Here is a 19,042-nt window from a genome sequence, read left to right as displayed (position 1 = left end):
ATTTTCCATGCACATACTTTATATGTATATATGTATATATTTTACATGCAAACATGACTTATTCAAAGTACAGCCACTGCTAGACTGATTCTGGATGCAGAAAACTGGTGCATTTCAAATTTGGCAACTCAGAAGAATCTAGGGAACTTCGACCGGTCGAGAGCTCAGAGGCTGCCTTCAGATTTGGAAAAATGCTCCATCTAAGACCCACTCCACATCCTTTCCTCCTTCTCCTCCTCCTTCTCCTCTACCCATCCTTTTGCCCCTCCTTCTCCTTTCCCTCTGTCTCCTCCTCCTTCTCCCCATTTTCCTCATTCCCCTCCTCCTTTCTCCTCTTCCTCCTCCTCCTTTTCCTCCTCCTTTCCCCCTTCTCCTCCTCCTCCTCCTCCTCCTCCTCTTCCCTTTCCCCATCCTCCTCTTCCTCCTCCTTTTCCCTTCCCCTCTTTCTGCCTCTTCCCCCTTTGGGGCCTACTCCTTCCCCAGCAGAAACTAGATCTGGGGCCAGTGATGAAAACAGCGGGTTTCTAGACAAGAGTGATAATGACTTAATAATGCCTTCCATGAAACTCCAGCCATGGTACGGTATAGGTCTGTAACTTTTAATAGCCAAAATGATACAGGGGAGAGACGGTGAGGGGGGAAGGGCGGGGAGGAAAGGGACGTGTTGGGTGGTGAGACAAAAAAATCGATACATTAAAAACATTTCCTTCCGACTGTCAAACGTGGGTACAGTGGTAGCATGCACGATCAGAGATTTGGGGATTTTTTTGATTTTTTTTTTTTTTGATTTTCTGTAATCTTCTCAGAGTAAAATTCCTTTAAAATTCCAAAGGAGTGTTGTGCCTTCATATAAGGAAAATGTAGAAAACATTTGGTCACAATCATGCTGAAGGCCCGAAACAGGAGAATCCAGCAGGTAAAGCTACAGAATATGGATGAAGGTCTCTGGATGTTTCTTTTTTGAAATAAGTGTCATCTTGTTGCATAGCCCTACGGGGTTAAGTGACAACCATTTTCCTTAACGTACCTCTTGGTTAATGCACTTTGTGGAGTCAAAGTGCGTGCGTACACATCCCCCCCCCCCAACATACATGTACACACACACACACACCCCCAACATACATGTACACACACCCCCCCAGCCAGCCATACACACACACACACATGCACACACAGACACAGATATAAAAGAAAACTTATACCTTCTTCTAGGTAAATATAGAAACCTAAACGCACACACATATGCACACACATATATACACATATATGCCCACACATATATACACATATAGGTATAAGTTTTCTTTTAGCAGAATCCAGGGATGAGATTGAACAGAACTTTTAAAACAGACATCCAACAGATTGGGAACTTCCCAGGCGGAGAGGCAGGAGGAGATGGGGAGGGGGCTTGGCCGACTGGTGCCCGGAGCGTTTTCTGGGGGGGGACGCTCGGGACCCTGAGCCGTTTCCCCCAGAACGTTCCGGATCCCTCCGGCCGCCCCGCAGATCCAACCCAGTCTTCCCCGCTCCGCCGCCCCTGGGGCTGTGGAGACGCCCCAGGCCGGCGGAGACCCAATAATCAGGGAGATCTCCAGGCCAGTGGAGACCCTCAGAGCCGTGGAGACCCCTGGGCCAACGGGTCCCCCCACCCCGGGACCCCTGGGGACCCCCTTGCAAATGGAGACCGCTGGAGCTGTGGAGACCCCAAGGATCGTGAAGAAGCCCCAGCCGACGGAGACCCCCAGGGAGGAGTCCACGGTGCCTGTGCTTGTGCCGGAGGGACCCCCGCCCACCCCCCCGCCGGAAAAAGCCGGCCCCAGCCCTCGCCTGAAACTCTGGGGTGACCCCTCCCCGCCACCTCCACCCCCTCGAGAGTTGGGGACTGGGCGGGGGTACTCTGGGCATGGCCAGACCAGAGGCCCAAAAAGTGCTGGCTGGGGCCGGGAGGAAATACCCCTCAGACACCCCCTCATCCCCCTCCGGCCCCAGCCCCCACCCTGCCCTTCCCGGCTGGGCCGAGACCCCCCCCCCCCGCTCTTCCCCTAAATGATGCCCCTCGCCTGTTTCGCCTTCTCCCTCCCCCACCGCCCCGTGCGGCTCCGGCGCCATTTTTATGAGCGACCCATCTCCCCGAGACGCCAGGGGCGGGAGGGCCCCTCCCGCCCCCAACCATCTTCCCCCCACAAAGACTACGGCAATCTCATCCCTGACCGTCCGATATTCACCAGGCGACAAACAAGACCATCCCCAGACACCCCAGTCACACGTGACACACCGTACGACCTCAGCGTCTCCACAGCCAAAGTCAGAGCAGACACCCAGCGAGTGAGAGTTTCGGCTCAGGCCCGCTCTCATTCGTTAGCAGATGGACACCCCCACCCCCTGCCCCGCAGGAGCCGAGAGGACCCTCCCCGCCCGCTCCTATTTTATTTTTTTCAGGTCTTCCTTTCCCTTTCCCGACCGGGTGTCGCTGTCGGCCTCCTCTTCGCCGGCCTGCGTCCCGTCCAACGCGTTCCATTCGTTCGATCGAGTTTACCGAGCGCTTCCTGGGTGCGGAGCACCGTGCCGAGAGCCTCCCGTGTGCAGAGCACCGTGCCGAGAGCGGCGGCGCAGCGCTACAAAACGTCCACCGCCTAGCGCGGCGTCCCGGGCCCCGCGCCTCATCTCCTTCGGACGCCTGGTTCCAAGAGGGCTGTCGCAGGGTCATCTCGTGAGATATTTCGAAGGTTAGGCACTTGGTAGTGAGCATGGGGAATGGGGAGCACTGAATTGAATTCGGGGCGTGTGGGCGGGGTGTGCGTGGTGGGCGTGCGCGTCTGTCCCGAAATGACATCGGACTCATTCCCTACAGAAGACGACCTCCCTTTTTGCTGTACAATTTACAAAAACGCACACGATGAAAAGTTAAAGTTCTATCTAACAGCTCGATATAAAACCGATTACTTTTGTTTTTCCCCCTCCGTTTTCTTTTTTTGCCAAAATCAAGCGTCTAGAAACAAGACAGACCAGAGGCGGGTGGGGAGAGGGGCGAGGGCGGCGAGGCCGGGTTTCCGCATCGTCGGCCCTCGGGTTTCGGGCAGGCGTCGCCGGGGAGGAGAGCGGGGCCGGCCTTCGGGCGCGTTGGCTCCGTCGGGGGCGTTTCCGGCCGGCGCGGAGGGCGGCCCGGTGGCCCTTGACCCGATCCCGTCGCTCTGGCGGAGAGGAGGCGGTCCCCAACCTCCCATCTCCAACGTCCGCTCCTCCGTCCCGGATCGTCCCGGCCTTCGGAGGCAGCCCGCTACTTCGCCCGAGACTTAGGCCCCGGATCCCAGCGCCGAAGAAGCCTCCAGGGTCCGTCTTCCGGAGTTCCCAACTTCCGTCACCGGGACCCACCGGGGACTGCGGATTTGGTTTCTGGGTGGGCCGCGGGCGGGGGGCGTTCGGGGTGCTCGGGGAAGGCGCCCGGGGCCGGGGAGGGGGTGGAGGGACGTAGCGGACCACCTCCCTTTAAAAAAATATTTTATTGATCCGTCCGGTGCAAAACAAGAGGGGTGGCGGGGGGGGAGAGAGACGGTGAGAGACACACGGAGAGACACACACGGAAAAGAGAGACGGGGAGGAGGAGAGACAGAGGCACGGAGAGAGACAGACAGAGACGGAGAAGAAACCAGCGAGTTCACTTGGAGAGAAATCCGAGGAGCAGGACGCCTTCCCTTGTCGCTAAACGACCTCCACCCCCGGCCGGCCTCCGCGACCCCCCGACTTCCAGATGATAAAACTCATCGATTTTTCCCCAGCGCAGACGGGCCGGGCTTGGGCGGGGACTCCCGGGGTTTGCGGGGGAGGGCCCTCGGCCGCCGGCCGCTAGCACCAGTCGTTCCCGTCGGCCTGGTGGTGGTAGCCGTGCCGGGCCCGTCCCTGGCCGGACGCCGGGGCCGGCCCGAGCCCCGGGGCGCAGTGGTAGCCGTTGGGGACCCGGAGGCCGTGGTGCGGCTGGGAGGTCAGCGAGGAGACGTAGGAAGTCCGGGAGGAGCGGCCCGAGTTGGTGGCGACGGCTTCCTCGAAGGTGAGCGTGTCCTCCGGCGGGCCCCGGTGGCCCAGGTAGGGGTCCGAGCCGATCCGGGCCACGGGGGCCGGGGGCTGGCCCGGGGGGCCGCCCCGCAGCAGGGCGTCGTGCTCCGACAGGCCGCGGCTCAGCCGGCCGGGGGAGAAGCCGGGCAGGCCGGCCTGCGGGCCGCAGAAGTGGACCGGCGAGGAGTTGGCCGTCTTGTACGTGATGCTGGGGCGGGGGGTCAGGGGGGTCTGGGGGAGCTGCCTCCGCCCCCCACGGCCCGGGGTACTAGCACCAGACGTCGACAGCAGAGGGCTCCCGTTAACCGAACCACTACCCTACACGGAAAGGGGAACAGAGCAAATCAAAAATAATAAAAGAAAAACCAAAAGAAAAGCAAAACGAAACGGACCGGGAAGATGGACAGACAGTGACACACACCGGGGCGGGCGGGAGGGGGGCGGACGCGGGGGAAACGCAGCCAACACAAAATCGAGCCAACCACATCGGGAAGAGGAGGACGGGCAAGTAAAGAAGCGGTTGAAAGAGAGACGGAAAGAGTCGGAACAGTGAAGAACCGTGAGTAGTGAGTTGAAACGGGAACGACCGGGCCCGTGTTAGGAAGACGTGGGCTGGGGAGGGACGGGGGATGCGGAGACCGACGAGGACCACGCCAGGAGGGACGGCACAACCGGGTGTCTGGGTCGACGCGGGACACAGATGTCAGCTCTCGCTGACGGTCGGGAGAGGCGGCTAGGCCGTGCCGCTTCACTAGTCGAAAGGTCGAGCAAAGCCTTTTTCTAACTGAAGTTCCCCGCAACGTGGATCGTCGTAACGTTGCCGCGTGGTGTGGCTCTAGACTGGCAGTTCCTCGCGGGCAGGGAACGTGACTACCGAGTCTGTTACCCCGGACTCTCCCGAGTGCTTGAGTCCAGTGCTCCGCACGCAGGAAGCGCTCCGTAAATACCACGGATCCATCGATCGACGGATCGCTGCGGTGGGGTTGGGTCAGTGGCTCGACCCAATCCGCCCCCCAGGCTGCCAAACGGAGCCTGGAAACAAAGCCCGTGAGCCCTCCCGCCCCCCCCGCCCCGGCGACTCCTGCCCCCGGCGTCTCCTGCCCCCGGCCCCGGCCTTACCTGTCTGTGGAGCCCCTGCCCCTGCCCTCCGGTGGGGGAACCCGGCCGGCTCCCGTCCGAGGACTTGGGCTGCGGGTGGTCCCGGCTGCCGAAGCGGTCGCACGAGTAAAAGCGTTGCTTCTCGGACGAGGAGGAGGAGGAGTGCAGCTTCCTCTCCTGGGAGCGACCCCGCTCCTGCTTCCGGGCCTCGGGCCGGCCGGGCGTCTCGCCCGGCTGGCCCGCGGACAGCTCGTTGCTCGGGACTGGAGCCAAGAAGACACAGTGTGGGCCGGTGAACTTCCCTCTAGACGGGAAGCCCGTTGGGGGCGGGGGACGTGTCTGCTGTCCTCTCCCGAGCACTCAGAACAGTGCTCTGCACACCCTGAGCGCTCAATAAATACGATTGAATGAATGAACGAAAGCGGTTTCCCGGTTTGGTTGCCTGTTGGTTTTTTTCATAGCATCTGTTAAACGCTTACGGTGTGCCAGGTGCCGTATTAAGCGCTGGGGAGGAGACCAACTAATCGGTTTGGACACAGTCCCCGTCCCACATGGGGCTCCCACTCTGAGAAAGAGGGAGAGCGGGTACTGAACCCCCACTTTGCAGATGAGGGAACTGAGGCCCAGAGAAGCCGAGTGACTCGCCCTAGGTCACACAGCCGACTGGTGGCGGAGCTGAGATTAGAACCCAGGTCCTCGGACTCCCGGGCCCGGGCTCTATCCTCTGCTTCTCTTTAGAACAGAATTTTACCTCATCCTCCATTTTCCTTCCTGGGACTCGTCTCTTGACCCTTAGGTCCTCGCTTCGGGTTTTCTGTTTACCTTTCTGGTTCTTTGAGCTCCCAAACATACCTTTTTTTACTATTCTCCCTCCTACTTAGACCGTGCTCCCGTTAACTACCCCAGCGCTCGGTACAGTGCTTGGCACAAGGGAAGCGCTTCACACAGTTAATACTCCCGACGATGACTGATTTCCCGGCGCACCGGGAATGGGCCGGGGGTCAGGGGCGCTTACCCGCCTCTCCGTCCGTCAGCTGGTTGGGGCCCTTGTCCATGGATTTCTGCTTCCTGTCCCGGCGGCGATGGCAGCGGTGGTGGTGGTGATGGTGGCCGCCGCCGCTGTGGGGGTCCGGGGGGGCCCGCTCCAGGGGGTCCTCGGGGCCGGGCATCGCGGAGGGGCGCTGAGGGGCCAGCGTGGAGATGGATCGCTTCATGGGGCTCGTGTCTGCGATGGGCTGAGAGGGAGGGGCCGGGGGCGGGGCGGGGGAGAGAGATGGGGAGCCGTGAGTCCCGCCTCGTTCAGCCGGGCGGCCGGAGGGGGCCGTGGGAACGGGAGAGGGATGGGAAGAGCCACTGTGGAACAGAGGAATCGGTGGCGGGGTGGGCGGGGAGGGGGTCCACTTGGACTGTAAGCTCATTGTCTGTTTACTGCTACGTTGGACTCTCCCAAGCTCTTAGTACAGTGCACCGCACGCAGTAAGCGTTCAGTAAATATCACTGACTGATCCGGACCTTCCGGGAGGGAGCGGGGGGTTTCGGGCCCGGCCCCCGCCAGGAGACCCTTAGAAGAGTCGGGATCCCCCGTTGCTCAGCTGAGCTGTGCTGTCCACGTCCCCTCTGTGTGCCCTGTAGTAGCCTCCGCCCCTGGCACCGGGCAGGCCCCGGGCCCGGACCGGCTGGGTGACCCAGTGAGGAAGGCCGAGGGAGCGAGGGGCGGGCCGGCCGGAAGCTCGGCCCTCGTCCGGGGGGCCGGCGGGGAGGCCGGTGGCCCGGCTTCTCCACGCCCCGGACTCTGGGCCCGGCCCAAGCCTCTCTCTGGGAGTCGGACCCTGGAAAGAGGCGCAAGTCGAAGAGGCGGGTCTCTCGGCCCCCGACCCAAAGAGGAGCGGCTACCGGGGGCACTCGGGTACGGTGCGGGCAGCTTCCCGGCCTCTCGTCTGGTGGCTGAGGTGGCCTCCCTCCCGTGAGGGGAAGAGTCCACTCCCTCGACGCCTAGGGTCAGACCCTCTGAATGAGGCCCGGCCAGATGGGGGGCTCTCCCATAAACCCACAGCCACCGCTGTTGGGTCCGGATGCCTCCTGAGGAGACGGCCGGGCCCGGAGGGGTCATCGATCCCCCCTCGCCGGAATCCCTGGGAGGTGGCAGCGGGGGCCAGCTCCGTCGTGCCCGCCCAGCTCGGCTCGGCCCACGCCCGGCCCCGGCCCGGCCCACGACGCTGACGATGATGAGACGGTGGTGAATTTTAAGGAGTTCGTTAAGAGCTTACCGTGCGTCCACTGTTCTAAGCTGACAGGGAGGCCGAGGATGCCCTTGCCCTCCTTCCTCCTTCCATCACCCCGGGCACAGCCTCGCGCCCTCCCACTGCAGGACCACCCCCAGGCCCCTTCCCCTTCTTAGGCCGGGGCCCAGAATGCCCACGTCTCTCCTCAGCTCGGGGGAAGTCGGTCTGGGTCTCCGGGCCTCTCTGGGGAGCGGGCGGCTTTAAACCCACCCGTTTCCCGACCCTCCGGCGGGGGAAGAGCCTTGGTGGGAAGCAGGAGGCCGCGGGCTCGGGATCCGGGAATCGGGCTGGGGATTCCGGCTGCGGGTACAGCCGTGGCCCAACGCCCATAGCAGAGGGGAGGAGAATAAACCAGGGGGAGGAAAGGGGAGGAAGGAAGAAAAGGAAGGACAGAAGGAGGGAAGGAAGGGAGGGAAGGAAGGAAGGGATGGAGGAAGGATAAACCAGCGCTTAGAACAGTGCTGGACACATAGTAAGCGCTCAATAAAAACCATAAGAAAAGGAAGGAAGGGAGGGATGGAAAGGGAAAGCAAGGGAAGGAGGGGAGGAACAAAGGAAGGAAGGAGTGAGTAGAGGGAGGGAGGAAGGGCAGGGCACAGCAGGGTAGGGAAGGAAAGGGAAGGGAAGAAGGATGTCCCAAGGAGGTGGAACTCAATACGAGCCGAATAGGAGACAACTTAGTTCGAGCTACATACTGCTAGGTAACTCCCCGGCGATCGGGCCTTGTTCCTCTGCAAACAAGTCGGACAAGATGAGAGACAGAGCGGCCAGGGGTGGACATCACGGTAGGTATGCAGCAGACGACACGTGATGAAGGGGAGGGTGAGGGGGCGGTGGGGAAGGGGCAGGAGAAAAGCAGAAGAGCAAAGTAATCAAGTCGGGTGGGGAGGGGGAAGAGAAGGAGGAAGATTAGGAGGAGGAGAAAGAAGAGAAAGGAGGAGGAAAAAGGAGAAAGAAGTGGAGAAGGGGGAGGAGAAAAGAGAAAGAAGAGGAGGAGGACAAAGAGAAGGAGAAGAGGGAAAAAGGAAGAAGAGAAGGACAAAGAGAAGGTGAAGGGGGAAAAGGAGGAGGAAGAGAAGGAAAATAGAGAGGAAGAGGAGGAGGGTGGGAAGTGAAAGAGAAGGAAGAGGAAGAAGGGGAAGAGGAGGAGGAGAAGGAAATGAAAGAGGAGAAAGAGAAGAAGGAGGAGGTGCCAGAAGAGGAGGAAGGGGAAGAGGAGGAGGAGGAGGTGGAGGAGGAAGAGGAGAGAAAAAAGATGAAGAAGAAGAGGAGGAGGAGGAGGTGGAGGAGGAAGAGGAGAGAAAAAAGATGAAGAAGAAGAGGAGGAGGAGAAGGAAGAAGAAGAAGAGGAGGAGGGAGAGGAGAAGAGAGGGAAGCACATAACCGGTGTCGAACACGAGAGGATTTAGAAAACAGAATGCAACGGCAACAAAAGAAGGGAAATCAGCAAAGCCAGAGACGGCAGTCAAATGAACAAGGGAAAGGAGAGAGAAGGATTAGTGAGAAAACATCGAAATAAAACGTCAGGAGTCAGAGGAGAAAAGCCACAGAGGATGGGGCCATAGGTCAAAGAGGAGAAACAGAGAGAGGACATCGGTTATTAGGGTGAGGTTCCTGGCATCGAAACCTCTAAATGGGCAGCGAGGCTGGGCCTTTTGGAGTAACCAGGCACCCCTTTTCTAGGGGTCCCTCAGGACCTTCGCTGCAAAAGCCCAACCCCTGCATTTCAGCTCTTCCAAACTTGGGGAATAAGTTGGCAAAGTGGGATGCAGTCAGTCAGTCAGTCAGTCATCTTTACTGAGCGCTTACTGGGTGCAGAGCATTGTACTAAGCACTTGGGAGAGTGCCAACAGAACAACAGAACAGATGCTTTCCCTGCCCCCAAAGAGCTTCCAGACTAGAGGGGGAGACGCCCCTCTCCGCCAAGCAGGGGCACTGGTTTGGCCCCGCAGAGGCCCCCAAAATCCCGGCAGCCAATCCCCTGCATCCCCCTGCCGACGGGAGACGTCGCTGGATCTCTGGGCCTTGGGCTCACCTGGGTCTCTGTGGCGAGGCGGGGCATGGAGGCCGCCCGTCCCTGGCTCTCCAGCCCCGGCTGGGGCTCGCCGCCGTCGAGGACGCTGGGGCCCATCTCGTGCAACTCCACCGCCTGGGGGGGGAACCACGAGAGGCCTCGGTTAGCACTTCCCCGCCAGGCCCGGGGACGGGAAACGCAATGTCTGAGCGTCCTTCCGCCTTTAATGGGGTCCTCTGAGCACCCCCTCCGGGCTTGGTAGTGGCCTGCCCGACGCGGGGAGGGGGTAGGTGCACTCCTGGCACCAGCTGCCCTCTCCTGCAGTGGGGGGGAAGGCAGAAAGGGAACAGCCACGGGCCTAACGATAATAATAACAACTGTGGAATTTGGGAAGCGCTTACTCTGTGCCAAGCATTGTTTTAAGCACTGGGATAGATACGAGGTAATCAGGCTGTCCCACTGGGCGTCACAGACTTAATCCCCATTTTACAGATGAGGTCACTGAGGCACAGAGAAGTTAAGTGATTTGCCCAAAGTCACAGAGCTGATTAGTGGCGGAGCCGGGATTAGAACCCACAATCTCTGACTCCCAAGGCCGGGCTCTTGCCACTAGGCCATGCTGCTTCTCCTACTCTCTCTCTCTCTCACAAACACACAATTATACACACACCTCTAGAGAGATACCCCCACAGCTCCGTTTTTCTCTCTGCACACACACACACATAGACCCACATTTATCCGCACAGACACACACAAAAATAATGATGGTATTTGTTAAGTGCTTACCATGTGCCAAGCACTGTTCCAAGCACTGTAACACCCAATCCTATATCTCCGTCTCTTTTACGAGCACACTCACAACCCCTCCAGAGAGATGCTTGTATTCACCCCAGTGCTTAGTACAGTGCCTGGCACATAGTCAGCGCTTAACAAATACCATAATTATTATGCTTATACATTTCTCTCTCTCTGTCTCTCTCTCTCACCCACACACTTATACATCTCTGTCTCTGCCTCTCACCGCCCCACCCTCACACGCTCCCAGACACACATACGTACCCAGCTCCGTTTCTCCCTCTCACCGCCACACGCGCCCTCACAGACCCAGACACGCGGACCCCACGGACATATCCACCGTCCCGCGGAGAAGCCCCGGCGCCCGTGAGACCTGGCTGCAGCTCGGGCCTCCGCTCTCTCCTCCCGCCTCACCTGTTTGCCCGGAGGCTTGGCCGAGATCTCCTCAGAGTGGCCGTGCTCCAGCGCCGTCCTGGTCTTGAAGCACTCGTCCTGGGTGGGCTGAGCCCCACAGGACACCGAAACGTTGAGGCTGCCGCCCGCCTGGCTTGGGCTACGCCGGGACAGAGCGGGGAGGACGGAGTCAGGCCTCGGTTCCTCGGGGCGGCTCCGACGCCCCAGATCGGTCCGGCCCCGAGACGAGAGCCGCTTTCGGTCCCTCCCCCGGTGGCCCCTCTCTGTCACCTGGCTCCTAACAGCTGCCGGCCCTGTGTCTCGGCCGCTGACCCTCAGACGGGGAGGGGTCCCTGCATGGTCCACTTCCCAAGTAGGCCAGAAGGGACAGCAGAAGGGGAGGGGTCTCCAGGAGTGGTCAGCTGTGGGTTGGGTGGGTGAGCAGGGAGGTTTCTGACTGGCTCTGTCATTGAGGGAGGGGAGTGTCTTCAACTAACCATGAGGTGGGGGGGTGACGGGAGAAGTCTCTGACCAGCTGTGTTGTTGAGGCTGGAGGGGTGGTGGGTGTCTGAGGGGATTTTGAGACTGGAGGGCGGGAGAGTGGTCAAGAAAGGTCAACTTGTCCATTCCTCTGCCTCCAAGCCAGCCGCCGGCTAACTCATCCCAGGCAGATGGGAGTCAAAGGGCTCAAGGGACCTTCTAACTCGAGCTGCTTGGCGATCCCTCCCCGGGAAGTCTCCTGGGCAGGGACCTGACGACGGCTTCCTGCTCCCACTCCGGGGCCCCAGCTGGGCTCCCCCCCCCCCCCCCCCACCGCCTCCCAACACTCACAGGGCCCCTCCGTTGTTGAGCGAGGCCAGGCTCTTCTGCTTCTGGAGCACTCGGGACACTCGGACCTTCAGGGGGTGATTCTGGGATGCGGAACACATCTGCGGCCGAGAGACGGAGAGAAAGGAGGAGAGAGAGCACTGGGGTGGTGGGATCCCAGAAAACCTCAGCCCGAGGGGGGCTGCCTTTCAGAGGAGGAACTGGCCCCTGTTGACCTCCCCCGGATTCCTGCTGCCCTCAGGGTGAAGTTGGAGGCCCTCTCCTGGGTGCAGGAGACAAATGACAGCTCCAGAGACCCCCGCAGGGAGAGGAGGGGGGCCTGTGCTTGGTGGGGCCCAAGCACTTAGTACAGTGCTCTGCCCACAGTAAGCGCTCAATTCATACAATTCAATGAGTAAACTGTGGAAAGAGCCCAGACCCTGAGAGGCCTGAGAGTCAGAGGACCTGGGTTCTAACCCTGCCTCTGCCACTTACCTCCTGCGTGACCGTGGGTAAGTCACTTCACTTCTCTGGTCCTCAGTTCCCTCCTTTGCAAAATGGGGATCTGATACCCGCTCACCTTCCTACTTAGACCGTGAGCCCCATGGGGGATATTGCATCTACCCCAGAGTTTAATACAGTGCTTGGCACATAGTAAATGCTTAATAAAAAACATTATTATTAGTGTTACACCTCTCTCTGGGCCTCTGTTTCCTCACCTGTAAAATGGGGATTCCATCCTCCTCCTTTCTATTTAGACAGTGAGCCCAGTATGGGAGAGGGTCTGTGTCCCACCTGATAACCTCGTATCTCCACCGGCTCTTAGTATGGTGCGTGATACATAGTAAGTGTTTAATAAATCCAACAAAAACAATAATAATAATGGTATTTGTTAAGTGCTTACTATGTTCCAGTTACAGTACTAAGTGCTGAGATAAGATACTTAAATACTAGATAATCGTATTTTACACAGTCCCTGTCCCACGTGGGACTCACACTCTTAATCTCCATTTTGCAGATGACGAAACTGAGGCCAGAAAAATGATGTGACTGGCTCAATGTCACACAGCAGGCATATGGCAGAGTCGGGATTAGAACCCAGGTCCTCTGACTCCCAGGCCCGTGCTCTTTTCATTAGGCCAAGCTGCTTCTCTCAACAACAACAATAACAATGATAATTATAATAATAATGAAGTTTCGACTGGGTCCAACCCAATTTGCTGGTATCCACCCCGGCACTTAGAACAGTGCCTGGCCCACAGTAGGAGCTTAACAGATGCAAGAATTATTATTATTATTATTATCATTATTAGGAGAGGTACCTGTAAGAGGACTCCAGCTTGTTGCTGGCCTGGCTCTCGTACGTTCTTGTTCTGCTTGTAGAAGTCAAATATCATCAAGGCTGCATACACCTTCCCCACCGTCATCTCATCCGCTGGAGACAGAAGTTCCGGGAGAAGGGAGTTGGAGGAGGAGGCAGCAAGAGCAAGGGGAAAAGAAAAAAACAGAAAGCAAGCCCACCGGGCAGGGTTGTGGATGGAAAAGAGGTTGAAGGAAAAAAAAGTGTTAAAAACAGAAAGAAAGTGGAAAAGAGAGATGACTCCATTGGAGCAAGAAGCCAATTGGAATCAGAAGGGGTGAAGTGGAGAGACATTTAGGGAGAAGGAGGGAAGGAAAGAGGGAAGAGGAAAGCAAAAAGAGAGGAGAGAGGAAGGGAAGAGAAAAAGGAAGAGAGGGAGAAAGGGAGAGGAAAGAGAGTGAGAGAGAATGGAAGAAAAAGAAAGAAAGGGAAGCGGGAGAAGGAAAGCCGAAAGAGAGGAGAGGGAACAAGACAGAAAGAAGAGGAGGGGGAAGGAGAGTGGGGGAAAGAGTGAGAGAGAGGGGAAGAGAGTGAGAGAGAATGGAAGGAAAAGAGGAAGAGAAAGACAGAAGGGGAAGAGGGAGAAGGAAAGAGGAGAGCAAACAAGACAGAGACAGAGAGAGAGAAGAGGAGGGGGAAAGAGAGTGGGGAAAAGAGTGAGAGAGAGGGGAAGAGTGTGAGAGAGAATGGAAGAAAAAGAGAGGAAGAGAAAGGGAAGGGGGAGAGGGAAAACAAAAAGAGAGGAGAGACAGTGAGACACAGAGAATGAGAAAAAAAAGAGCAACAAAGAGAAAGGAAGAGAAAGAAAGAGAGGGAGAGAGAGAGAAGGGGAGGAAAAAGAAACATCAGAGTGAGCCACCTGCCTCTGTTCCCTGGGTCTGCCGTGCTAATTCCCCAGCCCAGGGCCAGCAGAAGCCTCTCCGTCAGCGCGCACTATCTCAATTCGATTCAGTCGTATTTATTGAGCGCTTACTATCCGACAGGATTGTCAGGGGCAGGGCAGGCCGGGAGAGGGGTGGCTGCCCAGGTCGTGACCCCCGGGAAGGCCGGGCCCCAGTGGACGAGCCGGCTGCACAGGCCTGGACCGGCCCTGTCGCCGGTGGCCGGGGTCCCCAAGGCCAGACTTACGCTTGTGTGGCGGCACCAGCAAGTCCAAGGTCTTCTGGGGCAGGTTGGCCCACACGGACGTAATCTCCTTCTTCAGCTCTGCGTCACACTGATGCTGCTTCATCCCAGCTGGGAGGAGAAAATGAGAGGGATAGACAGATGGACAGAGACCGAGAGAGAGAAAGAGGGACAGGCAGATGGACAGAGACAGAGAGAGAGGGCGAGGGAGACAGAGGCAGAGGAAGAGAAGCAGGGAGAGGCAGATGTACGGAGACAGAGAGAGTGTCAGAGAGAGACAAAGAAAGAGATGGAGAGAGAGAGTAGAGAAGGGGGCAAGAGAGACAGAAACAGAAGGAGAGAAGCAGGGAGAGACAGACGGACAGAGACAGAGAGAGAATAGAGGAGAGGGAGACAGAGAGCATTGGAGAGAGACGGAGTCAGAGAGAGTAGAGAAGGGGGCAAGAGAGACAGAAACAGAAAAAGAGGAGAGGAGAGAGGGAGACCCGGAAAGAGAGAGAGGGAGTCAGAGAAAGAGATGGAAACAGGGATAGAGAGTAGGGGAGAATGGAGGGGAGAGAGAGAGAGAGAGAGAGAGAATCGGAAAGACAGACATAGAGGCGGAAACAGAGAGAGACGGAGGGAGTCAGAGAGACAGAGAGAGGGACAGAAACAGAGAGAGAAAGAGATGGAGAGACAAGGAGAGAAGGAGAGAGGGAGTCAGAAAGCAAAGGGCTGGGGGACGCTTCACCCTGGGGTCCGGAGGGAACGCGTAGGCCGCAGCGGGGAAAGGGGTTCTGGAGGTGTTATCGGAGGGTGCCTCCAGTCTGGTGGAAAGTTCCCAGACCTGCGACTCGGAGGACCTGGGTTCTAATCCCAGCTCTGCCATTAGGCTGCTCGTGCGACCTCGGGCAAGTCACTTCACTGCTCCGTGCCTCCGTTTCCTCAGCTGTAAAATGGGGCTTCAATACCTGTTCTCTCTCCTACTTACAGTGCGAGCCTTCAGTGGGACAGGGACTGTACCTGACCTGCTGATCTTGTATCAACCCCTGCCCTTAGAACCGTGCTTGACACATAATAAGTGCATAACAAATGCAAGGATGGTAAAGTAGCCTAGTGGGGAGAGCCCAGACCCGGCAGTCAGAAGGACGTGGGTTCTAATCCCGGCTCCGCCACTTGTCTGCTTTGTGACCTCGGGTAGATCACTTCACATCTCTGGGCCTCAGCTTCCTCATCCGTCACATGGGGACTTCGACTGCGAGCCCCGCATGGGACAGGGACGACGTCCGACCTGATTGTCTTGTATCACCCCCAGCGCTTAGTACGGTGCCCGGCACACAGTAAGCGCTTAACAGATGCCACAACTATTATTATTATTCACTCATTTATTCAATAGTATTTATTGAACGCTTACCGTGTGCAGACCAGTGTGCTAAGCCCTTGGGGGGGGGGGGGACAACAGAACAATAAATAGAGGCATTCCCTGCCCACAACGAGTTAATATAGTAAGCGCTTAACGAACACCATAAAAATATTGATATTAATAATAATGATGATATAGAGCACAACCCCTCCCTCCATGGGGTTTGTGTTCCTGGTAGCCATTCGTCCAATCGTATTTATTGAGCGCTTACTGTGTGCAAAGCACTGTACTAGGCCCTTGGGAGAGGACAACAGAACAACAGACAGACACATTCCCTGAACACAGTGAGCTCACAGTCTAGAGGGGCTAGGGCAAGGGGCAGGGCATCGGAGTCCCCCCTCTCCCACCCCCTCCGCCCCCCCAGTCCCCACATCCAGCACTGGCATCTGCCCCCGGGGCCCTACCCACTTACCTGGAGCCAACTTGATCTCCAGAGCCGTCCTGATGAGGGCCATGAGCGTGGAGGTGAAGTGGACCGTCATGTCCTCGTTAGAGATGGGCATATTCATCCTCACAAGGCGCTGTGGAGAGACCCCCCGGAAGACTGGCGGGATCAGCGTCCCCTCCCCTGCCCCGAGACCCTCCCCCGAACTTCGGCCAATGACCCACGGGACCGGGATCAGGTGCCACGAGGAACCTCCGCGGTTCTGTGCTCTGCCCGGGGAGGGTTGCATCGATTGATGACGCGATCCAGAACTACCCAAAATACCAACGAACCTCCCCAGATTTGGTCTGCCCTATGGGGTGAAGTGGGGCTTGCCAGATCTGGATCCCTCGGTGATCTGGTGCCCCCCACCCCGACCCTCAAGGCTCACGAGGCTGGCAAAGGTAACAGACTGTGATTCAGCACTCGCTTCCTGGAAGAGGGAGCAAAATTCCAAGGGGAAAGGAGGGGTGGTGGGAGGCATGACGAGGAAAAGCATGGAAGGGGAGGGCGATGAGATAGAGCTCCAGCCAAGAGGGCTCCATTTGGGGGGCATCTGGGCCAATCTGGGGAAGATGCCAGCTGCCTTTTGGCTCCGTCGGCCCCGGGGACTGCTCTTTCCAGACGCCAGCCCTGCTCCTCGGTGCCAGGCTCCCGGGAGGACAGGATGTGCCTGGATTGGAGAAGGGATAGCCGATTTCTTTCCGGGAAAGCCCTGAGCACCCAGGTCCTATGATCCCTGCTCCGGGACAAGATCCTGGTCTGGGGGGAGAAGGGAAGCCTAGGAGGAGGAGCCAGACTGGTCTCAAATGGGAAGAAAACTGAGACTCACCCCTCCATCCCCCTCCATCCCCGCCGGGGTCAGACACCATTTTAAATCCTCCCGGATGGGCCCCGGAAGCAACGTGGCCTATTGGAAAGAGCTCAGGTCTGGGAGTCAGAGGACCCGAGTTCTAATCCCGGCTCTGCCACTTGTGTGCTGTGGGATCTTGGGCAAGTCATTTCACTTTTTTGGGCCTCCGTTCCCTCAATTGTAAAATGGGGATTAAGACTATGAGCCCTGTGCGGGTCAGGGACTGTAACCAACCCGATTATCTTGTACCTACCCCAGGGCTTAGAACTGTGCCTGGGACATAGCAAGCGCTTAACAAATACCACGGTTATTATTATTATCATTGGATGGGTGAGGAATGGCAGTGAACTGGTAAAAGTGTTTCGTTTATTTGCAAGGCCACTGAAATGGAAGGTTTGGGAAGACTTCTTCCTTCCTCTCCTCCGACCCTTCCCTGCCCCCGCCCAGGCATCTCTAGGGAATGTCCCTTTCTAGGCCGGGAGGCAGGTGACGGCTTATCCTGGATTCTCCGGCGTCTGATTGGATGGAGCTCTCTTGCCTCGGGGCCAGATCCCGGCTGTCGTGCACTCGGGCATTTCTGGGCAAGCTCGGGCTACAGGCAGGCTAAGCTCTACGGGGACCGGCTATCTTGCTGACCCAGGAGAGGGTCTGAGGGATGGCATACGGGAGAATTCTCCAACCAAAGCCGGCCAGCCCACGGAGGCTGGGGAGAATGAAAAACCATGATCGCACACACTCTCGGGGCAGAGCACAGAGTCACAGGGACTGAAACACAAAGAGACGCACATGAGGAAACTTAGGTGAGGGTGGAATCGGAAAGAAAAGAATCAAAGAGGCCATAGCTTTAGCCAGGAAAACCCTTTCTGGATATACTGTGAGAGGGTGGAACACTCAGTATTTCTTCAGCGCTTACTATGTGCCAGAAACCGCTGGGGTAGACACCGGCTAATCAACTGGGACAGAGTCCTGTCCCTCATGGAGCTCACAGCCTTTAGGCAGATGAGGTAGCCGAGGACCAGAGAAGTGAAATGACTTCCCCCTGGGTCACACAGCAGATAAGTGGCAGGGCTGGGATTAGAACCCAGATTCTTCTGACTCCCAGGCTCTTGCTCCAGTGCTTAGAATAGTGTTTGACACATAGTAAGAGCTTAACAAATACCATCATTAGACCACGCTGAGGGCAGGAAGCATATCTACTATCGTACGCTTCTAAATGCTTTGTACAGCGCTCTGCACACAGTAAGCGCTCAATTCCACTGCACCAAATGGATGCTGCTATTTCTACTGCTGTTATTACTTCCACTTCTGGCTCCAGCCTCTGCCAGAAAGTGAATCTGTTTCCTCCTCTGACGCCCTGGCCTGAGCTCAATTATCAAAGCGTCCATGAAAGAAGACTTGAAATGGTGGCTTCTCTTCTATTAGGACTGAGGCCTAGAGCAATTATCAGGGAGGGGAAGAAGGGAGAAGGGCATATTTTCCTGGACAGAGGAATGATGCCTCCTAAAAAGGGTCTGACCATAGGGGCCCCCGCCCTCACAACTTCTTCCTGGGGTTCAGCCATCTTCTTACCTCTTCCTCTCCCTTCTGTCACTTATGCACTGGATTATTTTAAATGACATCTGTTGAGCACTTTCTCCATGTCGAACGTTGTTCTAAGGACCGGGGTAGGTACTAAGTAATTAGGTTGGACACAGTCCCTGTCCCGCACGGGGCTCACGGCCTAAGTAGGAGGGAGAACTGAGGCCAGAGAAGTGATATGACTTGCCCAAGGTCACACAGTAGACAAGCGTCAGATCTGGGATTAGAATCCAGGACCTTCGGACTCCCAGGGCAGTGCTCTCATCCACTAGGTCATGCCGCTGCCCGATCGATATGCAATTTAATGTATTTATCGGTTTTATTATCAGGATCTGTCCCCTTGAAGCACTTGATACTGATCCTACCCTCTGCTCCACAGCACTTATGTCCATACCCATCTTTCATTTGATTGTCTCTCACCCCCTCTAGACTGTCAGCTCCTTGTGCTCAGGAAACCTGCCTATGAAATCTGTTGCATTGCACAAGTGTTCAGTCCAGTGGTCTGTACACTATAAGTGCTCAGTAAGTAGGATTGATTAACTGAGTCTGGGACAATCAGAAAGTTTGTCCCTGGCTACTCCTGGCCCCATGATCCACTCACTACGGTTAGCCAATCTTCTAGCCCCACTGCCCGGGGGGGTGGCCATGGGATCTGCACCTTTGGCTCTTCTAAGAATTCTGGCTCTGCCACTTGCCTGCCGTGTGGCCTTGGGCAAATCTCTTCACTCTCTGGGCCTGAGGTCCCTCATCTGTAAACTGGGGATGAAGATAATGTGAGCCCCACGTGGGACAGGGACTGTGACCTACCCGATTCTCTTGTATCTATGCCAGTGCTTAGTACGGTGCCTTGCACATAGTAAG

At 57.2% G+C, this 19,042-nt stretch overlaps 1 protein-coding gene across 8 annotated transcripts in view; it reads right to left on the bottom strand.

Annotated features, from left to right (window-relative positions):
* Positions 1–2,904: 2,904 nt before the first annotated feature.
* CACNA1B (calcium voltage-gated channel subunit alpha1 B) overlaps positions 2,905–19,042 on the bottom strand; it is a 175,257-nt gene continuing 159,119 nt past the window's right edge. For 7 of the 8 annotated variants that reach the window (XM_029054325.2, XM_029054326.2, XM_029054328.2 and 4 more), the window contains 9 exons: positions 15,739–15,847; positions 13,928–14,035; positions 12,762–12,874; positions 11,464–11,561; positions 10,654–10,792; positions 9,466–9,579; positions 6,164–6,383; positions 5,170–5,411; positions 2,905–4,368 (listed from right to left, as the gene is read on the bottom strand). In XM_029054325.2, coding sequence (XP_028910158.1) covers positions 3,844–4,368; positions 5,170–5,411; positions 6,164–6,383; positions 9,466–9,579; positions 10,654–10,792; positions 11,464–11,561; positions 12,762–12,874; positions 13,928–14,035; positions 15,739–15,847 — 1,668 coding nt within the window. In that variant the 3' untranslated portion in view covers positions 2,905–3,843. The remainder of the gene's footprint in view (positions 4,369–5,169; positions 5,412–6,163; positions 6,384–9,465; positions 9,580–10,653; positions 10,793–11,463; positions 11,562–12,761; positions 12,875–13,927; positions 14,036–15,738; positions 15,848–19,042) is intronic. The other variant, XM_029054333.2, reaches the window with a different exon arrangement.

The sequence above is a fragment of the Ornithorhynchus anatinus genome, chromosome X4, assembly GCF_004115215.2.
Source record: "Ornithorhynchus anatinus isolate Pmale09 chromosome X4, mOrnAna1.pri.v4, whole genome shotgun sequence".
Lineage (NCBI taxonomy): Eukaryota > Metazoa > Chordata > Mammalia > Monotremata > Ornithorhynchidae > Ornithorhynchus > Ornithorhynchus anatinus.
The sequence above is the reverse complement of the archived record's forward strand: the minus strand, read 5'-3'. Positions and strand labels throughout refer to the sequence as shown.